This window comes from Cebus imitator, unplaced genomic scaffold (assembly GCF_001604975.1).
Source record: "Cebus imitator isolate Cc_AM_T3 unplaced genomic scaffold, Cebus_imitator-1.0 Scaffold171, whole genome shotgun sequence".
In the NCBI taxonomy this organism is placed as follows: Eukaryota; Metazoa; Chordata; class Mammalia; order Primates; family Cebidae; genus Cebus; species Cebus imitator.
In genome coordinates, this window is record NW_016107486.1 from 3,559,161 (window position 1) to 3,583,017 (window position 23,857).

The following is a 23,857-nucleotide window of genomic DNA, read 5'->3' on the forward strand; positions in this document are numbered from 1 at the left end:
AGTTCATCACTACCAAAGTTGAAGAGACTAGTTTTGATGGTTGGAAAATGCAGAAGCCAGATGAGTTGAAAAGAGTGTGAACAGAAGATTCCTTCAACTATATGGCTGTGAAAGAGCAGAGAGATAGAAAGCATGAGGTCAGGAAAGTCCTTTGCTTTATGAAAGAAAAGACTTGAGCTTGTTTAAAAGCAGTTAGAGGAACTCCTTAAGAGGTGGAAAGCTGAAGACACAGGAGAAAGAGAAAGGCCATAGATGGAAGAAAGAACTGTGCTGTTTCTCACCATGCTGCAATTGTCAGTAAAATTCAGCACATCTCTTGGATTGATGTCCCACAACTTGAGAAACACTGAGCTAAGGCCATGTCCTTTGATTTGTATGTGATATACAACTACAAATCATCACAAATTATATAATAATTTGACTTAGCTTGCCATCTGGATTGTGGCATCTGGAATGAAATTGGGAATGTACTTGATGAGAAGACATATTTTATTAGTTGACACAATCAGGTAAAAAATGGAGGAATATCATGTGTTTACTTTATGCCTTTATAGAATACATGATCCAAGTGATCTCATTACTGAAACAGAACACAGAACATGCACTTAAAATTATGTCTTAATTATTTCATTTAAAGCCTCATTCTGATTAGAGTTTGTATCTCAAAATATAGATCAATCTAATATCATTGCATGTATTTACTGGCTAAGCATTAATTCTTATTTATTTTGCCATTTTATGAAGAAATAAAAATTTATATTTTCCATTTTATGTATTCTGAACACATTCACATTCAGCTTAGTTTACTTTCATTAATTTATGTTTGAATTTATTTATATAATCTAAGAAGTTTCATCATTTGAATAATTATTTATATGCTAAGCAACAATAGATAAGATTCAGCCAAGCAAAATTTTGATTCAAGACTGTTTCCAAAGCTAGATTATAATACTATATATAGAAATAACTATATTTTAAAATCTGAATCTATTGAACCAAATAAAATATACTGTCAAGGTATCATACCAATATAATAACATTGAATATTTGACTGAAAATTTATGCTCATACATACAACACCCAATAACCCTCAACTGCCAAGCCTATTATCTAGATAAAATAGAAAATATAAATGTTAAAGAATAAGACTACAGCTATAAATTCACAAAGGGAAAGTAAAATGTGAGTGACAGAATACATCAGAAGCAAATTTATTAGCCTGAGACTCTAGTTTCGAAGTTATATATGAATAGAGGAAGAATGACAGACAACTATGAAAAGGAGAATAAATATGTCTGATGATGCAAATAAATATGAAAGCAGAGAAAAGACAATACAATATCAGAAAATATTGTTTCTTGAGGTCCAGTAGAATAAATTAAAATATTAAATAGTATTGTGAGTACTAGAATAGTGAAAAATCGTAATTATTACATTGAAAACAATATAATAGAAATAAAGAGTAGATGGGCTTTATGCATAGTACAATTGTTTTTGATCATTAGCAGTATAATAATCTTTGCACATAAAATTTTATACATTTAATTGCTCAATATTTAAAATAGGTGAAAGCAGAGGTGCTCTTGGATTTTTGTGAGGGTAGGAGGAAGGGCTACCAAGAAAAGGGGTCTAGCATTGCCCACCCAATGCTATCTCATCAAAAGTTTTCATACAAAGCTACATGAGTACTTCTAGGGAATTTATCGGGTTACTAGAAAAACACAATTCAGAAGCCAAAGCTGGAAAATAGTATGGTTTTAAAGCATACTTTAAAAGATTATGTAAATATTCACTATATGCACAAGTAAGTGCATGGCTGGTAAATCATGTTTGTTTACATTTTCTAGACAAGCATTAAACTTTGTTTTTAGTTTCAGCACCAAACTAAAAAGCCAGTATCTTAGATTTGAATTCTACAGCTCAATTTATTTTTTTCCTTAAAGTAAAACAAAAATTAATTGACCTAAATTATTTGTCATGTAAAGCTTGAGAGCTGGCCCTCAGTTTTTAAGAAAATCAGTAGAACAAAAAATGTGTGCCAAGTGCTGTGGCTCACACTTATAATCTCAGCATTTTGGTAGGCTGAGGCAGGTGGATCACAAGGTCAGGAATTAGAGAACAGTCTGGCCAACATAGTGAAACTCTGTCTCTGATAAAAATACAAAAAATTAGCTGGGTGTGGTAGTGTGTGCCTGTAATCGCAGCTACTCAGGAGGCTCTGGCAGGAGAATCGCCTGAACTCGGGAGGTGGAGGTTGCGGTGAGCCGAGGTCATGCCATTGCACTCTAGCCTGGGCAACAGTGCCAGACTCTGACTCAAAGAAAAAAAAAAAAAAGAAAGAAAGAAAAATGAAAACATGAAGGGGCTAAGTAACTCCAGGTTCTACTGGTGTTAAATGTGCACCACTTAAATACTTGCATCCAAAGCCTTGGTGGAACACTTACTGATTAGGGTCTGATACAGCAACTTGATTTATTACATCACTTAAGTAATAAGAATTGAGTTAAACTTAAGATGCCCAAAGGTTAAATTAGAATGTTCCTTATGTCTTGCAAGAAAATTACAGCCAGTCACACTGTCAGAACAAGCCTTCAATATTGGTCAGTCTTCTCGTAGAATCAAATTCTAGTTCCTGGGTGAGCATAGAATTTGTTGATGGTTCTTCTTTGACAGAATTCCTTTATAAACCCTAATATAATATCTATCAAAATAAATGGTATTTCCATTTAAAATTTGAATACTTCCTTTCTTGGTTTTGAATCAACTGTAGTATTTTATTCACTAAGCCTTTGACTGTCTTATTAAAATGTAAAATTTTGAGGCCGGGCGCGGTGGCTCAAGCCTGTAATCCCAGCACTTTGGGAGGCCGAGGCGGGTGGATCACGAGGTCAAGAAATTGAGACCATCCTGGTCAACATGGTGAAACCCCGACTCTACTAAAAATACAAAAAATTAGCTGGGCATGGTGGTGCGTGCCTGTAATCCCAGCTACTCAGGAGGCTGAGGCAGGAGAATTGCCTGAACCCAGGAGGCGGAGGTTGCGGTGAGCTGAGATTGCGCCATTGCACTCCAGCCTGGGTAACATGAGTGAAACTCCATCTCAAAAAAAAAAATGTAAAATTTTTTAATTACATAAGTGCATATAGAAAATCTGTGTTAAAATCTGCCACTTACTAATCACCTCCTGTGTCCTCATCCATAGCACTTTTACATAATCTCATTTAATTCTTGCCATATTATATATTCATAGCTAATACAAGTAAAATTAGTAAGTGAAATCAGAAAACATAAAAATTTTATAGACCTAAACACTTCTCAAGCTAGCTACATAAGCCAAGAAGACATAGAACTGTTAGCCATACATCATAAACTATAAGAATTTGGAATTCAAACAGACTTTCTTTATGGTATAAGCAAAGAAAATGTCTCCTTTGTAGGTTTCTGTCCCTTAAAACATAAATTAGAAAAAGTCACTCCAGTTTGGACCAGAAATTAGTTCTGTCAAAAAAGTGATAAAAACATGATTAGAAAAGAATTTTGAGAAGAATCTTTTTCTATTTATACTGTTGCCTCATGGGTTTAGTAGCAACTGGAAGCATGAGCCAAGAAAGGCAAGGTGAGGCTGTGTACCTGTTTCCCTTGGGTCCTCTTACTTTATTTGCCTTTGTTCTGTTGAGTTTTGGAATTGCTATGTCTTTACTTTCGATTCACCTAGGGCCCCAATGCACTAAGCCTCTCAAATATGCCAAAAATGACTTTCTAGCCTCCTAGAATCTGTTTTCAAACATGATTCAGGGAGACTCTAAGATTGTAATTAAAATAAAATTGCCAGAGCAAGCAAACAAACAAAAAGTAACAATTTAGGCAGAGTGAAAAATATAGTCCAATTCAAGAACAGAAAATATATGCTTATAGTTTAGGCAGGAGGGCAAACAAGGTATTATAAATGTTCCTTCAATTAATACTCAAAAATTTCAAACATACATTGTTATATTTTTGCATGTAAGAAGAAAATACAGAAAACAGTTTTGGATTTGTCACACCTAAAGTTCTCTAGCATAGGATTTGCCACATTATCATGGAAGGCCATTATTATTTTATTTTAGTCAAATTTCCCTTTAATGAAATCAGCTTCTTAATGCAGAATTTTAATTCAGATCAGCTTCACTCAATACAGGGCTTTGAGTACAAACACAAGAATTCATTAATCAATTGTGCAAGTATTTGCACACTTCGCTTTTTCTCTTTATCTTATATTCCTGACAGAGCTAATGATTCGGTGATGTTTATTTTTTTAATTTTCTAGAATGTAGACTTTAAAGTCAACAATTTTAGTGTGCTAATAGTTTGTGGTGTTTTCTTCTTGTTGTTTCAGTCTGTTCCCAGTATTCTAGAGGAGTATTTGCCATTTTTGGACTCTATGATAAGAGGTCGGTACATACCTTGACCTCATTCTGCAGCGCCTTACATATCTCCCTCATCACACCAAGTTTTCCTACTGAGGGGGAGAGCCAGTTTGTGCTGCAACTAAGACCTTCATTACGAGGAGCACTCTTGAGTCTCTTGGATCATTACGAATGGAACTGTTTTGTCTTCCTATACGACACAGACAGGGGTGAGTCCAGTTTCTTTATCTCCATCAGCAAAACTCTAATTTTCAATGTGAAATGACCTTATATGACTTGGGATTTTTAACAAATTGTTTTGTTCTCTAATCTAAAATCAGAAAGTTGTTGATGTGTATTTTTATCTTGATTCTGGGAAAAAATTTCTAGTTAAAGAAGCTTCAGATTGACAAGATTACTCATGGACAAACCATGCTCTGTAACTTCACTGAAGTTAACTATGTGAATAAGAAAAACAAACCAAAGTGTTTTTCCTGCTCTCACACAACAATCAACAAAGAATATTTCTTGACCTCTGATCACCAGCATGTGTGGAAGTTATTCCCATACTCTAGCTAAGTGACCCTCCAGCAGACCCTCCAGAGCACACCTATACTTCCATTCAATTCTGACATTGTCTGTCTGGAGTTATTTAGCATCAGATCCCACAGGTTGAAGGCTCAGTCCCCCACAAGACTGCACTTTACTTCGGAAACCAACTAGCTAGAAATTGGGGTTCCTGTGACCCTTCTCCTTGGGTTCAATTGATTTTCAAGCAAAGATCTCAGTGCTTTGGAAAAATGCTTTACTTTCATTTCCTCCTTTATATAAAGAATATTACAGAGGATACAGATGAACAGACAAATGGAAGAAATGGATGGGGAGAGGTGTGGGAAAGGAGTGTGGGGCTTCCATGACCTTCCCAGGTGAGCCACCCTCCAGGAATCTCCTCATGTTCAGCTATCTGGAAACCCTCCTACCTTTGTCCTTTCAATTGTTATGAAAACTACATTGTGTAGGCATAACTGATTATATCATTGGCCATTGACCAACTTAACTTTCATGTCCCTCTTTCTTCCCCAGACGTTGGTGTATGGGGCTGAAAGTCCCAACCGTCTGATCTTGCCTTTGTCTTTTGGTAACAAGCTCCCATCTTGGAGCTACCTTAGGGCCCCCAAACCACCAGCTATCTCATTAGCATACTAGAGATAATCCTCTGTCCCTAGAAATTCCAGGGGTTTTAGTAACTGTAAATCCAGAAACAGAGAGAAAGATCAAATACATATTTCACAATTTCACAATAACTACTTTAAAAAAATTTCTGTGATGATATTTTCAGGTACAGTTATAACATAAATATGTTACTTTGCTTCAGAGGCAAATGAGTTAATGTTTTGGAACATATTAAAATTACTGGGCCATAATGTTGTGTTTGAAATACAAAGCTCTAAGTGAATAATTGAAGGGCCATGACAATGATGATAGAAGTTTGGCAATAAGACTACATTTGCTGGCAACCTTTCACTTTACCAGTTTTGAAAGATTAATAAGTGATCCCTTGTGTGTGGGAGAGACAAGGTGAATAATTCACATATTGCATTGTTAGCAATCCATACATTTCGTTCAGTGGTTGATATAGCTTTATTTTTCAGCTGGAGGAACAACTTAAGGAATTATCATGCATGTTTTCCAATGCTGTTTTTTATTTAGTGACTAGAATCATAGCAACATACTATATTTAAAAAATAAACGTTAAGGGACCATCTGTGGGTTCTGTCTTCAGTCCTTTTTTTCTTAAGGTTTAAGAGTCATGAGAAGATAGGAAGTTAAAATAAAGGTTGTAATAGGCAGTATTTTAAGAATATTCTTGAATGGAATTCTATCTATAAAATGAGTAAGGGTGATAAATAGCCTTTTCTATCTATGAAGTAAGTATAATAAATATCCTTAAATCTTTTCAAAAGATTTGTTTCAAACGTTTGAAGAAGATATAATACACCTTCCAGAATCCAAAGTATAACTTCCTGTATTCATAGATGAAAACCCATGAAATAAATTCATCTTTATCACTAGAATTTACATTTTTAATTCAGTGCAAACAGTGTCATTAAAGATGTCACACCAATGGTGTTTCTAGTACATAATTTCTATTGGTATTCTTAGTAAATTCTCCTTTCAGAAATAAGCTCAGCAAATTCAGTATCATCATCATATTTTCTATAAGCTTGCAGCATACTTTAATTCTTATTTGGAAATACCAGAATCTACTTATATTGCCTACTATTATTTGTTATTAGCTAACAATCTAAAGCATCCTAGGGGATAAATTACATGTTAGAGAAAACATCACTCTATTCATTTCTAACTGTTGGAAAAATCCTTAAGCAAGAGGACACTGAATGTTGAGTCATACTGTCAATAAATATATGTCAGGATATAGAAGAGATGGTGCTGCCTGTGGTTCATTATAACATAGCCCAGTTCTCCACCCTCAGCAGAATATGCTTATTTTATGACTTATTCTCATGGAAATACCAGTGGGAGCTGTGTCTCACTTTTTCTTTATGTCCCTGTATAAATCCATTTCTTGCAAGGAGAGGGTTGTAGGTATAATTCATGCATTGGTGGGGACACAGAACAGGGATTAAAGTGGCACTTGGCTTTTGTATCCATTTATACTTCCCAAGGTCCCTGCTCCTGTATAACAAGTCAGATGCTCCAAACTTGAGTCATTCCCATTACTTCCTACCAAGAGACCTCTCTGCTATAAGCAGAAATATACTTGGTTATTTAAAGAATCTTTGTCTCATTAACTTTCTGCCTGCAGAGTCTTAAACCCATCATGGTACAGCCATGACTTCTTCTAATAGTGGTGTCTTGTAAGCCTTTAACCTATTTACTGGCTTGCTATGCAAAACCTACTTTTTGCATGTAGTCATCCTAGAATTTAACTGTTGTACTTCTAACCAATTGATGCTATTTCTAGAATTTCTTAGTTCTCTTCAGTTGTTGCTTCAGAATGAATAACTAGTTCTTTATATTGTCACCTTTAGTAATTACCAACTCAACTTCAAAACAGACATCTTTATTTGAAGAAGCAATTGCCTGAACCAAAAAATAACAAATCAGAAAAATGGCTGTTTCTTGATGTTCAGATAGCTTTCCCTGCCATGACAGCATCATGCTTCCCAGCATTCTTGATCTTAATTGAGTACTTTCAAAGCAGAAGAATGGATTTTTCTCCCTTAGAAATTGTCATGCTCATTTTAGAAATTTAATATCATAAACCCTATTTATTTCCTCTTAGATACTGTGCTTATAATTATGTATCACTCTCACCAATTGAGATATGAACAGATTATTAACTCATTATAAACATAGTAAGCCAAGAGTAATTCACATTTTCACATCATAAAGAGAAAAAAGATTTCAAATAATTACACACATCATTAAAATCAAAATATAATATACAAAAAAACAAGTGTAAAGAAATAAGATACTAAGTGAAATACTATCTTATTTCTTTTGGTGCTTTTTGGTATATTTTGGTCCTTTTCTTTCCTCCTATATTGTTATCATGAACTGATTATCTAAATTTTTTTTCCATTTTAAGTAATTGCCTTAATGACTGAATTTCTTTACCAACTTGAATGGAGCATTGTTTTCCGACGCATTATAAATCCATATTTTGGAATAAGTTATTTTGTTGGGCTGCTCAGTCATTCTGATATCTAAATCCCAACAGTGCCAAAACACTCTTAACAAAATACGAGAATTTACTCTGTCGTTCCTTGGAGTAGTGTTTTTATGTTGAACTTCAGCAATTAAAGGAATGATCATCTATTTGCTATGATAGAGGTCTTATGATCTGTTATGAATTAGCTGTATGAACTTGCCTATGTTGTGCTTTTGGCTGTATCTGTTTTTAAAAAACTAATTGCATTATATTTAAGTTTTTTCAAATTATCTTTATAATTTCATTTCATTTTTTAATTCAGATATTCTGTTTCTTACCTGGAAAGGTGAACAGAAGCAGAAAGATAGCACATGGCATACCTGATCTTATCAGCAGGAAAACCTGCTTCTGTTCATTTGACTACCTCTCAGTGAAGAAAAAAAGCATCCATTCATTTATTTATTCAATTTATTCATTTGACATTCAATAAGTATTTATTTTTCAATTTGTATCAGGCACCTTAATAGATACTGAGAAGACAATGATGAGCAAGACACCACTGAAAATGAATTAACTCCGGTGCTATGACTTCATTAGGAACTACTACACAACACTGTAGTTAACAACCAGAAATTTGCCTTTGACATATAGCCTAATACTTTAAAATTTTAATTTGGAAAACAACTGCTTTCCAAAAAGATAATTGCCTCTTTTGGAAAAACAATTAGAAAACATCACTTAACTACAAACTTTAATGAGATGATAAATAAACTAGTTCCACCATACCCACACTGCCCAAGAGAACTTTCTGTGATGATGGAATTATTCTGTAATCTGGGTTATCAAATATGGTTACCTTTACCACATGAAACTATTGTGGGTTTAAAATATGACTCATACAACTGAGAAACTGAATTTTTAGTTTTATTTAACTTTAATAAATTTAAATAGCCATGGCTACCATACTGGACAACTGACACATCCAACCATCGAGCGCATACAAAATAACATATATCACTATGAGTGAAGTTTTTAAATCTCTTATTGACTCATATTTTACTATACAAGAACTTATTGAGCAACCTGTGCATAACACTTTTGCTAATAATTTTCACACTGCGTTGTGTATACATTTACATATCTTTTCTTCCCCCAGAATTGTGTTTCTCCAGTAATCACTGTTTCTTATAACATTTATATTTCTTTTGTCTGGCATAGTAATCCCTGAGAGGCATGCTATGGATAACAACTGAATTAATGAATCAATCTAGTGAAGTGTTTGGCAATAGGTATCAAACGATTTTAGGGCCTTAATAACTAATGATATAATTCATTTTTGATTAATAGTGTCATATTTTAATAGATCAAATAGCTAATAGAACAGCCAAAATGAAAAACTGACTGGGAGAGATGTTACTTGAATTAAGTGTAATTTTCTTATCACAAAAAAAAATGTTGAGCAGGCTTAAAGATAACATTTTTACTTAGACCCACTTAAACTAAATATTTAGAAAATGTTTAAAAATCAATTTTTCTGGTAATAGAAAACTTTTAATTTTCTAAATTAAATTAATATGGTATCAATTCCTTGAGTGAAAAAGACATCAATTTAAACATGTTTAACATAAGCAATGGTTATTTTCCATTTGAAATATATCTTTTTCAAAGGAGTATATTTTTTACCTCTGTGTATTACCCAGATTTTTAAATGTTTATGATGTGTTTATGGCCATTCCTAGCACCCCACATAACAAGATGAATTTATGATTGAGGGAGAGATGAACAGAATACAAATACTTTTTAAATTTCTAGTAAACATTGCTGGTATTTTATAAAGCTGTTATGAAGGCCAGCAATTTTGATATCATGTCCAGAGTCTGCAATGGCTGACAATGACCTTGTTTTATGTAATCCTGACTCTCTTTAATGCTTAATGCTCAGTTTTTTGCTCACATCAGTGCTATTGAAGCTTGTGGTATTATTTTAGAGGTTTATAAATATCTTGTGTCTAATATCTCAATAAATTTTATAGTATTATGTAAATTGTTCCTAGGAGAGATGTCTTTGGCAAAGCATAGAGCAGAAAAATTTCCTTTGGCTTGTTTCCTTTGGTCTGTTTTGTTTCTTGTTAGCATTTTTTTTTACAAAGACATATTCTATATATTCTATAATATATTTTCCAAAACCTGGGAAATGATGTCCTGGGTGGTAAAATATGCATATGCTGCAATTGCATACTAAAGCCAATGCAAGAGGTGATGAGGGGATGCAAAGAGTAGTATGTTTGTGCAGGAAAAGAGATAGATCCTATTATTTTATTTCTACTTTTTGGGTTTTGGTGTATATCTTTTATTTTTCAACTGCCTTGAATCCTCTTGCAAAAAATTTAAGATTCGAGTGACAGAAAAAGGAACAAATGAAGAGTAAGAGGCATGAAACACCTTTAAATGACGTGCCTTTTATTCCCTCCAAAATAAGTGTCTATAAATCACTCCAGGGAACTCTCCTATTTTCCTTTTGGGTTCACAACTCCAATACTCTTCTCCTCCTTCGTGTTGCATTGTAATAAGAAATATTATTTTGTTCTGTCCCATTTTCTCCTCCTTTCTTAGGAAGTAGAGTACTGAGTAGCCAGGCAACATGATTTCAGGCTCACTGGGAACATCTGTCCTTCTCTTTTACCAAATATGGACACTGTAATAGGTAATTTTAAGTTTCAACTTGACTGTGCTAAGGGATGCCTAGATAGCTGGTAAAACATAGTTTCTGAATGTGCCTGTGAGGTTGCCTCCAGCAGAGCTCAGCACTTGAAGTGGTAGACTGAGTAGAGCAGATACTTCTTACTAGTGTAGGTGGGCATGATCCAATCCATTGAAGGCCTAAATTGAACAAAAAGTTGGAGGAAGGGTAAATTTGTTCTCTGTGGTTGAGCTGGATCATCAATCTTCTGCCCTTGGACATTGGTCCTCTTGTTTCTCAGGTCTTAACGCCATTTGTCCCCTGAATTTCAGTCCTTAGGACTTGGACTGAGACTTACGTCATTGGCGCCTCTGGTTCTCGGGCTTTCAGGTTTAGACTAAAATTTCGCCACTAGTTCTACTGATCCTACTGATTATTGGATTTCTCAGCCTCCATAATTGCATGAGCCAATTTCTTATAATAAATCTCTTTTTATGTGTCTGTATATATTCTATTTTTTCTGTTTCTCTGGAGACTAATAAGATTCCTAAAAACCCTTAAACCCCAATTCATAAGTAATGTAGGAGGATGACAAAGCAGATATCTCCAAGGAATATTGCATAATGACATCAGTTCACAACAAATTAAAATTACAGATACCAACTACTTCTTAAAAATGTCTTTGAGATAGAGGTGGAATCAGGAAGGTCAGGGGTAACTGTATAACTGTAAATGTATAAATTCCTTATAGTTGGAATTATGACAAACTTGTCAATATTTTGATCGTTAAATGGAAATTTTCTATTTTACATCAAATAGAAATTTTCAGTTCTATCGCCCAGATATTGTCAGTATAGGACAGTCATAATATTGCAATGTTAAGTGCCTGAATTCAAATACCAGCTTTACCACTTATTACATGTTTGACCTTGGATAATTTCCCTAATATCATGATACCTCAGTTTTCTAGTCTGAAAAAATAGTATTAATAATCAAATCTACTGGGTCACTATGTGTTTCATATAAAGTACTTATAAGTTCCTAGCACTAGTAAAAAATGTATTAAGTTATAACCATTGCTCTTTTATTATCTTCATCATCATTAATATGCTAATAATTTATTTTTAAACTCTAATATTTATTATTTTAATATTCTTAACCATGAATCAAGGTGTTTGGTTAATATTTTATGTTATAAAATATATGATATAAACCTATACACATTTCTGATTGCTACTATTAAATTCATGAAGAAACAAATACAAACATAAATTTGTGATAGCTTATTCTCCTTTTCATTCATAAACACCCCTTCCTCTGATTGCTCCTAAAATGCTGACATTTACTTGGGCTCTGTCTTCAGCTATTTTGACTCTGTAAACTTCTTCAATACAAACTACATATGTCATGTTCTTAATTAGAATGATTTCATGACTTCTCATTACTCTTCATATAAAGTCCAGATTTAAAAGATGCTCCACAATCTGCCTCCTGATTGTTTCTTCCAACTAATTTCAAAGCCCACTTCTCCTGAAACACCAAGATCCAGAGAAAATGATTTTTCTAAAGATTTTAGCACACCGAGTTCTCCCTCTTGCCTTGACAGCTTTGCAAATACCATTCCTTCAAACTTTTTCTTGGGTAACTCTTATTCACCATTGGATCTGAGCATAACTTCCTCTGGAAGTCTTCTTCCACACATTTACCCTCAAGTGAGTTAAAACCCTTTCTGTGCATTCCCATAGCATCTATATTATCTCTATCAAACACTTTATTCTAACTGTTTGTCTAATTATGTCTTCATCATCAGGATTTTTCAGATTTATCATAGTAGGGACTCTGTCTTGCTCATTGAACAAGAATAGTATCCCCATACAGTCACACTTAATAAATATGAATGAATGAATGAATCACATGGTCTCAATTCCACTTATATAACAATGACTTCAAAATCTGTATTTAGAACTCAATCCTCTTCCCTGAGCAAAACTCATTTACATAGTAACTATTGGATATCTCATTTGTATCTCAAAACTCATTATTTCAAGACTGAATTATTGCTTTTTTTGGCTCATTGCTTTCTCAGTTCTTTTGGTTCATTTTCTATCCTAGAGGGTGGCATGCCTTAGAAATATAGGAGCATTCTTTACTCCATGTTTTCCCTTCATGCAATCATACCCAACCAATCATTAATCCTGCTAAATGTATATCACCTAAAAATATCCTAAATGCATTTCCTCCTCTGCATTCTAACTACTGCTGTCCTTGCTCCGGGACTCTTCACTCTCGCACATCAACCAACTTTACTCCTTGGCCCCAGTACTGCCCTCCTTAACTCCAGCTTCTGTGGACTTGCCATGGTGAACTATCTGCTAATAATTATTTTTGGAATGTTGTTCTTTAGACATATAATTTTTATTTATACTAATGTACTTGACAATTTTGTAGCAAGGTTATACTGGCCTTCCAGAATATGATGGTGAATATAACATATTTTTCTGTTTTCCAGATGAGTTTGCATAATGCTCAAATTAGCTTCTTCTCAAAAGTGTAATAGAACATGTCTTAAATTATTTGTGCATAAACTCTGTAAAAGCTTTTTAACCAATGCTTCCATTTATTCCATGATTCTAAGTCCTATTCATGTTTTTTCGCTCACTTCTTGTATCCTATTTGTTAAGGTGCATAACATGCACTGTTATGAAGTATTCAACAGATTCTGGTCAGAAGAAGGTGTTCTGTCATACTAAGCCTTTAAACTCTTTGGGTTTTTTTTTTTTTTTCATGTCTGAGTACATGGTCAATTTTAACATATTTCATAGGAGCTTTAGAAGAATGTTTATTTCTGATTTTTAGCTACAGGGTTCTATATAATCACAATGCACAATTAAGGTTGCAATGCAGTGCAAAAACCTATATCGGGGTTACATTTGTTCAAATATTCTACATCTTTATTAAATTTCTGACTGCTTGACCTAATTGGGAAAAGTACAAGGAAATCTCCCGCCTTGGTCACAGATTTGTCAATTTCTTACTCTAGTTCTATAAATTTTTACTTAATATGAGATATACTTTGATACAAATATTTTGAGATTTTTTGTATCTTCCAGGTAAATTGAACAATTTTTAGACTAGGTAATGAATGCTTCTCGTTTGTCATGCTTTTCGTATTGAGGTCTGCTTTTGTTTCTACTAGCATAGCTACTCATGTTTTCTTTTGGCTCATGTTTGTCAAAAGTGTATATTTTGCCATTTTTTAATTTTCAATTTTCCTGCATCCTTATGTTTTAAGCATATCTTTTTGGCGCCACTATGCACTAGGTACTTTACTATGTCCGTTAACACATTTAATATTCCAAAAACTCTAAAGGCAAATATAATCATTATCCTGTATTATCCCTGAGTTAATTAACACTTAGAGAGTTTAAATAATTTGCCCACACTCACATAGCAGTCAGTGACAGAGCTAGGACTCAACTACCTCTGACAATTCAACTCCAATGTGACAGTGAAAAGTAGACATTGACAACATATTAATAAATGAAAATGCCTGTGTTCTAATAAAACTCTATTTGATAAAACTCTATTTGATAAATAGAGTTTTATTAGAACACAGACATTTTCATTTATTTATGTTTCCATATATTTATATATATAAACATTTATTTATATATTTTCACTGTCAAATTTGACATTTGAATTTCAAACAATGTTTATGTGTCAAAAATGCTACTCTTCTTTTGTCCCGCTCTGCTGCCCCAAACATTAAAAAGTGTAAAAACAATTAATAGTTTACACTTTATACAAAGACAAGACAAGTGGTGGGCCAGGTTTTGCCCATCAGCAATAGTTTTCAGTATGTGTACAGATTTCCATTAAAAAAGTGCTATAATCTCTAAATATTATGTGATTGTTTAAAAGGTTAGCCTGTGTTAAATTGAAAGTTCACTAATGTGTTAGAAGCAATTTCCCAATTATATGGATAAGCAGTGTTACCACCCATGTGTGAGCCCATATACAACCCCCAAGACATCCCTTGCTCATAATCCTTTGAGAAGGCCTAATATTTTTTATTTCTTTCATTTATTTTGGGACTAAGTCTCACTCTATTGTCCAGGCTACAGTACAATGGTGCAATCTTGGTTCACTGCTACCTCTGCCTCCCAGTTTTAAGCGATTCTCATGCCTCAGCCTCCTGAGTAGCTGGGATTACAGGTGCATGCCTGGCTAATTTTTGTATTCTTAGTAGAGACAGGCTTTCACCATGTTGACCAGGCTGGTCTTGAACTGATCACCCGCATCAGCTTCCCAAAGTGCTGGGATTACAGGCATGAGCCACGACTCCCAGCCTGAGAAGTCTTAATATTTAAAGTATAAATTGATAAATTTTTGTTTAGAGTCAGGTAATAAAGTTTCTGACAGTTGTTTTCTGGATGTTTTTGTCTCTAATTAGTCAGTGAATAAAATATCCTTCGGATTCACCACAATATTAGCCAAATCTGTATCCTATATAGTATTTACCTGTTTTGGAAATATATACTTGCCACAGGTGTTTTTGTTTTATCGTTTTGAGCATTTTTTGTGTCATAGATTGACATGGTTTTCTCTGTCTCCCCACCCAAATCTCACCTTGAATTTTAATAAGCCCCTCATGTTGTGCGAGGGACCTGGTGAGAGGTAATGAATCATGGGGATGAGTTTTGTCCATGCTGTTCTCAGATAGTGAATAAGTCTCATGAGATCTGATGGTTTTACAAAGAAAAGTTCCCCTGCACATGCTCTCTAGCCTCCTGCCATGTAAAAAGTCCCCTGATATTCTGCCATGATTGTGAGGCCTCTCCAGTCGTGTGGAAATGTGAGTCAATTTAACTCTTTCCCTTTATTAATTACCCAGTCTTGGGTATGTCTTTATTAGCAGTGTGAGAACAGGCTAATACACAGATGAACTGTTTAATTCATCTTAACAGATTATACAATAGCAAAATGGCGTAAAGGGGTTTTTGAGATCAATGTCAGGGATGCAATTGTTGGATCATATTGAAGAGTCATGTTTCAGTGCTTGGTTGGCTTATACATGATGCTAACCTAAGTTGAGTAAGAGATATAAAATAAAAATGTGACATGGGTAAATATTGGGTTCACAGTGCTAGGAGAGTTTAATATTCTTTGAAGAAAGAAGGGTCTCAAGAAATATAATTTTCTAGAAGAAATGGGAGTGAGAGAAGAGAGCACTCCAAGTTGAGCAAGTGGCAGAAACCAAAGCAAGGAGGTGAAAAAGTTCATTGAGTTTTGCAGAGGGTAAGAAGTCTGGTTTGATTAAAACCTTTTGCAGATGGGAAGCATAGGGAGGTGGAAGTTGGCAATGTGGGTGCGATGACAATGTTTCATTAAGATTTCATTAGGGTTCTGTGTTGGCTCTGTACCACTGTATATTTATTTTTTAAGTCTGTAATGTCTTTGGGAGGCCAAGTCAGGTGGATCATGAGGTCAAGAGATCAAGACCACCCTTGCCAACATGGTGAAACCCCGTCTCTACTAAAAATACAATAATTAGCTGTGTGTGGTGGCACAGGGCTGTAATCCCAGCTACTCCAAAGGCTGAGGCAAGAGAATCGCTTGAACCCAGGAGGCAGAGGTTACAGTGAGCTGAGATCACGCCAGTGCACTCCAGCCTGGCGACAGAGACTGACTCTGTCTCAAAAAAAAAAAAAAGTCTGTAATATAACTAGATTCATCTATTCATGGCAGAATAGAAAAGATCTATTAAACTGATGACAATAGTCTAAAAGATTTTTATTGTCTTTTTTTTCCTTCAAATGATAAGGTCTACCATCTGGTAACATGCAAAGATTTTAGTATCTAAAGACAGTAGTCATAAGCATAAAAAAGATTACATCCTTACCGTTTTCCAAGGTTTCTTTTAAGGATTTCATTCTGTTTTGATAGATGCCAGGTTAAAATAATAACAAATAAGCATCCTCTACAAGAGAAAAACACCTTAAACTCCTATCTGTACAGCAGTCTGTCATTTCCATTTAGAAGGTCAATGAAAGAATTTTCTGAGGGACATTCCTCTCTGGACCTTTTGTGTGCTTGCCAGATGATAGCCTGCCAAAAAGGATTCCATGCCATGGGTACTTTATGTGAGTACACATTATTCTCTGTCACTCCATAGGGAACTATTTAGTCTTATGAATTTTAGCAACAGATATGTAAGATTTCTATCAATTCTCACTTTAAAAAGACTTGAACTATGACTCATTTAAAATGCTCTTCTATTTGTAAGTATCTTAAAATACCCAAACACAATTTTAAAAGGCCAATTCAGAAATAGACAGTACATAGAATCTGAAAGTAACACTGAAATTTTGTCACTGATGCATTCTAAGAGATAATTTTTTCTGTAATTTAGTGTTAAAAATGATGAAATATGTTAATTCATATTCACATTTTGACCTGCAATGTTTGTTATTTGAATCATTTTAGTTATTTTATGTTGTGAAGTTTATATTACTACATTACATTATTTGTTTCCACTCAATTATATACGAAATAAATGATATAAGGAACCATAGAGTCTACATGCCTATCAGTCTTAAAAATACCCCTCTAAAGTAAATTTATAACAGAATGAGACCCCCCTACTCCCAGCCTGAAAATCTGTATTGATTTATATAGGAACTATATATAATATATTGAAGAGTTAGCAGATTTTCAATGATCAAAATGGCTGTTGAACTAAAATGACAAATTTGAGAGTGAGTTGTGTTCTTCCATATTGTTTATGTTACCTTCACATTACTGTAGCCAGGAAAAAGCAGGTAGTTTATAAAAGAAAAAAAAAAAAGCAATAGAAAGGGAATTTTTTACTTTTTTTAAAAAATAGTCCTTTTAGCAACATGTAGACTGGAAATTATTGTTTCTTGTCCAAAAACATGGGAACAAGGTAGATTTACCCTTACTAGATCCAGGAGACCAATTAGTTAACAACCATTAGTAGTTGTTAGAATGAGGTCAGCACTACCCATTGGACCAGATGTTACTATAGCCAAGTAGTATGTGACCAGAGGTATCTCACCAATGATGCCTTCAGCCATATGTCTATACAGGTCTAAGATTTGCCAACAAAGGGAAGAGAGCATTGAAGCAGTATAATATCAAAAAGTGAATTGAAACAGCTGCCCAACTTAGTAAAAGCCATTATGCAGCTAAACTCAGTACAGATTAATACAAAGTGTAAAGTGGAACAGATAATGAAATAATCGGGGTTTTTCTGATCTGACATAGAGAAATACTCCTATTCCAAACTTTAATTCTGTACACAGATATTTTGATTAAAATGACATAGAGTAATACTTTAAATGGTAACAACAATAGAATTGTATCAACAATGATAGCAAGAGTTAAAGTACTAAAGAGTCATCTACATTAGACAAATCAGAGTGAGTGATCTTGAAGAAGCCCTGCCAGTATATTGCTCGAGAAATCACTGACGAGAAAATGAGCAGCTAGGTTGAAACAAATGTGGAACAGCTGATGCTGAAGCGCATAGATAGCACCAAATTTGAGGCTATGCCTTTGAGCACACACAGTGACTAGAGCTTATCAGTAAACTTCAAATCTTCCTGGGTCCACAAGTTTTCATTCTAAACCTTTAAAACACGGGTGAGCAAACTACAGCCTGTAGAACAAATCTGCCCAACAGCCTTTTCTGCAAAGGAAGTTTTGTTGGAATAAAGCCATGCTCATTCATTTACGTTTATTTTTATGGCTACTGTCCTACTCCTACAGCAGTATTGAGTAGCTGCAACAGATACAATACAGCCTGTAGTATTTTCTAGCTGGCCAGCCTTAACTTAGAGAAGCTTTCAACCCTTAACTTAGAACCTTCATTGAAAACTGATTGCTTCCATAGAATCGTCTTATGTGAAAAAGATAACTAGGTTAGCATTTCATTACTAAGAAAATGGAATTTCCATAATATTAAAATATCTTTTCAAAACTATTCATAAAAGCAACTCAATAAATGTATGTAAAGTTTATTTCAGGATTTATGAATGGAAACAGGACTGTAAATCCATAATATAAATGTAGATGTTTACACTAGATCTAACAAAGCATTAGTTTTCATATCTTTAACAATAATGATTAAATATTGCTTTCAATTACTGGGTAAATAGAATTCAAGCCTTTCTATTTAAAGAATGATATTTCCCATTTTTCAGGCTACCATAGAATTACAAACCTAATCAAAACCACTAGTGTAAAATATCAAACTAGGCATTATGCTGAATATCAATTGTTTGCTTTCATGTAAGAGATATGTCTATTAAAAAAAAAAAAAAAAAAAAAAAAAACCAACTATTTCCCAAAGGCATCTCAAGCATTTAGAAGTTTATACTGTTTATCAATGAATGGTAGTTGAAGTAAATTTCTACATAAAATAATGAATTTTTAAGTATCTCAGGTCATAATTTTTGTGTGGTTTTTTTACTGCATTATATTTTGCATTATTGATATGAACTTTGGATATTAAATTTGGAATGATTGCAATGTAGTAACAGTCCTTTTAACTTAGAATAAGTTTAGACTTATTTCTAACATTTTGACTGGGCCTGTGTATATGGCTTAGTTTTGTTTGACAACTTGCACACTTACTAATTCAATTAAAAAGTGGACTAAAGGTAGAGGCACCATCATCTTCAAGTTGGATTGTGAGCAGGTTTCTCACTGACCATCAGATTATCCCACTGCTTGAAGCTGCCCGGTGGTTTCCTAGCTCATTCAGTGTAAAATCAAAGTTCTTATGATGCCACACCCTATCCTACAGCCTTTGTGCATGCTCTTTGCTCTGCCTGGAATACTCTTGCCACATGTGTAAGAAGACCTCACTGCTTCCTCTCCAAGGTTGTTTAATGTTACCTTCTCAATGTGGCCCTCTCTGACCACCATCATTCTTCATCCTGAGATTTCCTATTGTCCTTTCTTGCTTTATTCTTATCTACAACACATTTTATCACCTTATGTTCTATTACATTTCAGTTATTTAAGGTAGACTCTGTTACAACAAGATATTTAGTTTGTTTATTTGCTGCTGTATTCTCAGGATTTAGATTGTACCTGGCACATAAGAAGCGCTTCATATATATTTATCAAGTGAAATGTGGTAAGTGAATTTAAAAATGGGAAACAATAATGATGAAAACAACAAAGTACTAGAGAATATGCGATCACTTAATCGTTATGGGGCAGGGTGGTCAGGAGGGCCTAAAGCCTGCTAATTAATGATCAGGACTGCCTGGTCTCTAGGACATGCATGGAATTCATGGAGCATCTGACATTTTTATCACTTACTAAGTTGTCTATAGTTGAACAAGGAAAATAAGTATGTTTTATTTAGCATTTAACAGTTAGTAACCATTATGACAGATGATGTAACTGTCTGATTTTATCACTTCATTTTCTCCAGTTTTTAAACCAAATCTTAATTTTTAAGCCTACTAGTGCTACTATTTTTATGCCAATATCATTTTTTTTATCCATACACAGATGACGGATGGTAGAGTAAGCAGGTCCTAGACAGTTAACACATAACACTATACAGCACTGGGAAGTCCCAACAGTTCCTGAAAATATTAAAAAAAAAAAGAGGTGTATATTATGTTCTTAAAAGATGCATAAAAAGGAGAGGAAATCTCTAGCATGTTTTGTTCTAAATTTACCAGATTGGCCCAGTATATTTTGATGACCCCTTATGCATGTTTTGGAGAAATAAGAATCATATGCCATAAAAATGAAAATGAAAATTAAAAACTATGAGCAGGGAAAAAGATTGATCATAGGTATTATGAAAAAGGTGCTTTGAAGTAATATTTGAAGTTCTTCAAGAATTTATGATCTCATAATAATAGCAAGCACTTATATAGTACTTCCCATGTGCAATACAGTTCTAAAAGCTTTCCAAATCTTTGTGGCATTCTAATGAGGTAGATGGTATAATTCCAATTTTTCAGATGAGAAAACTGGGGCCCATAGAGGTTAAAAAACTCATCCAAGATCACACAAGAAGTAGCAGACCCAGGCTTCAAGTGCAGGCAGTTTGGATTAATAATCTGTGCCCTTAACCACTCCATTATGCTGCTAATGAGGACCTCTCCCTTTAATGTAAATCAGAGTCAGTCAAAGAAAATAGTAGAGTAAACAGGTCCTGGACAGTTAACACATAACACTATACAGCACTGGGCAGTCCTAACAGTTCCTGAAAGGATATAAAAAAAAAAAAAAGAACCAGTCACAGATTCAAATATTTCAACTTTAGAAATTTATTTCAGCATGGACATCTGAGTCCTGCAGCTGCTGTGTATGGTCTTTTGTGTGGTCACAGGTGTTGGCTGTACTATAAGAGCACATAATGGCAGATGACAAGACAAGCATAGTAGGGACTGCCAGCCCCAGGAGGTAATGCCAAGTTTAATACTGAAAGTAAAACATATGCATGTGCCAATTTTCTTCTAAATGAATTTTTATTGATGAAAAACAAAGTTGTCTTCTAAAAAAAATCATCTGTGTATGAAGAAAGGATGATATTGGCATAAAAATAGTAGCACTAGTAGGCTTAAAAATTAAGATTTGGTTTAAAAACTGGAGAAAATAAGGTGATAAAATCAGACAGTTATGTCAAGAAACTTGAGGATGAAATAAAAAACAATCGGAAGCTACATATTTCAAGTTTGGGAAGTCAAAGTATTGCTTAAGTTTTTATGTAAAAAAACTTTCAAAAAAAAAGAGAAGAAATAAATTATACTCAGTACCTTTTCACAAATAGAACACACCTGGTACTTTTCTATTAACAGATGGCTTATGTGGATCAGTATGAATAAGCGATGTTTTGGTGAAAGGGGATGAGGGCCTTCCTACTATGAGTTAAGTTGTTCCATTGGATTAAACAAATATTCGTGGATTATTTGCTATGTGTACCATGCTGGGAAAATCCATATGTATGCTATAGACTTAGATAGCAAAGAGAAAACATAATACAAATCTAATTAATGTTAAGCATACTAAGTAAGTAACATAAGGGGAGTACAAAAAAAAAGTTAGAATTCAAAGAAAGAAATCCATATCAAATTAGAGACTATGGTTCTAAGTGGGAGGTAGAATTTGAATTGGTACCTAAGATTTAATAGAGTCTTTCAATTAGAAGAAAGAAAAGGCATTCCAGAGAGAGGAAACTGAAAGAGTAGAGGAGAAGAGGTGAAAAGGTAAGGATCAACATTCATGGCAAGTGGTCCACATTTTCTTGGGCACAGGCTCAGTAACTTGAGAAGCTTGAGTTCTAGTAAGAGCGTCATGAAGCAAGGGAAAAGGACTAGGTCTTGGTCTGGCTCTGCAGACCTGAACCAGTGAATATAATATAATAGGTGTTTGGTTAAAGTTATGTGAAATGAAATGGCATGCTTCTGTACAGATAACCAACCATACTACAAGGTAAAACTATGTTCTCACTGAGGCACATGCAAGACTGTGCAGTTACAGAGAAGGCAAATCATTTTGCTTAGAAAGTCGGGGAAGGCCTCAGAAAGGATAATATTTGAGTTGAGTAGATCTTAAAGACTGAGATTTCCAGATGATGTGGAAGGAGAAGGGTGTTTATAGCGAGAACAGTGTGCACAAGAGTATTATATATTATGCATTTGGCAAGTAACTCATTATGGCTCAAGAAGAGAGGAGTGGAATGAAGGATACTTTCAGGGAGAATGGGGCTGACAAGTTTGTTTGGGACAGATGAGAACAGTTAATACCAGACTGTGAATGCCTTACCTGAAAATTTGAATTCTGTGCTCTAGATGGGGGCAGGGGTTACTAAGAGTTATTTAAAAGCACAGTAGTGACAGGATGAAAGTTCATCTTTCAGAATTATAACACTAAAGCAATGTGGAGGATGAACTGGAGGTGGGAAGAGTCTGCAGGCAAGAAAAAGTAATCAGGAAAGTCACAATTGCAACACATCAACAAGTGAAAATGAGCATAGTAAAACCTACATATGTAAATGCTACGAAGGTGTCAAGTACATGAGTCATCAAAATAGGCTGGCGTTAGTCAAAGTTTATCATTTGGATTCGGAGCTAAATCTTATTTTAGAGATTTTTTTCCTTTAATTTAACTTAAAAGTAGCAGAAACCAGATATAGACTACAGCTATGTTAACTCATGGATTCCTACACCTACTGTGTATTTCGATATGACTAAAGGTGCTAGTAACAATGTCAATGCTACATTTTTTTTTCCTTATGTCATAATATACCCTTTATATTACTTTTTTGGCATATATAAGTGATACATAAATAGAATACGGATGATCAAGTGCTCTAGTTTGCTATTCAACTTTATAGTGCCTTTAACATCCTGATGCAAAAAGAGTTTCACCTGTGGTGACACCTTGCTTGTATCCTAATGTCCCCAGTTTGAAAACACACTTTATTTGTGAGGGAATGTTTATTTGATTGTTTAACTCTGTAGAATTTTGCAATTTTACAAGGAAAGAAATTCCTTATTAAAAGCCTCGTGTTTAATATAAGAAATGTGTTGGTCAATATCTTTTTCCACTTATGATGCATATTTTTGTCAGATTATATATTTTCCTTTTTAGTTTCTCTACATATGTTTGTATAAGTTAAATAAGTTTGGATACTTGGTCAAACTTTCTCAGCCTTCCACTTTACTTGCCCAAAATAAACCCAAAATTTATTTTAAGCATTTCAATATATGGTTTAAGAATATCCTCCATTTAACATTAGTTTTAAATAAACCAAATCATCCAATTTCCTCCTATTTTCCAATTGCCAGTAGTTCTGGAGAAAAGCATAAAATGGGATCACTTTACTCCATTACACACCAACTGAGGCCCTCACTTCTGCTGAACAATTATTCTACTTAACCCTCGTTAAAGCCTACTATTTTTTCCCCAAAGCCCGTATTCCAAAAGTTTTTTCCAATTTTCACAAATATCAAGCTGGACTTTCTCTAGTCTTTTAATTCTATACAGATTAGCCTACCTTTACTAAGACCATTTAACATGAACCCTTCGGTATTCTAAAAACATCAAAATGCTCTGAATA

General features: G+C 34.2%; 1 protein-coding gene across 8 annotated transcripts in view; it reads left to right on the forward strand.

The window, feature by feature from the left end:
• Positions 1-23,857, forward strand: part of GRIA4 (glutamate ionotropic receptor AMPA type subunit 4) — a 386,448-nt gene that overhangs the window by 145,590 nt on the left and 217,001 nt on the right. For all 8 annotated transcript variants that reach the window (XR_005202841.1, XR_005202842.1, XM_017544804.2 and 5 more), the window contains exon 3: positions 4,376-4,615. Coding sequence is in view for 6 of the 8 variants with exons in the window: in XM_017544804.2 (XP_017400293.1) it covers positions 4,376-4,615 (240 nt within the window). In the remaining 2 variants the exon portion in view is untranslated. The remainder of the gene's footprint in view (positions 1-4,375; positions 4,616-23,857) is intronic.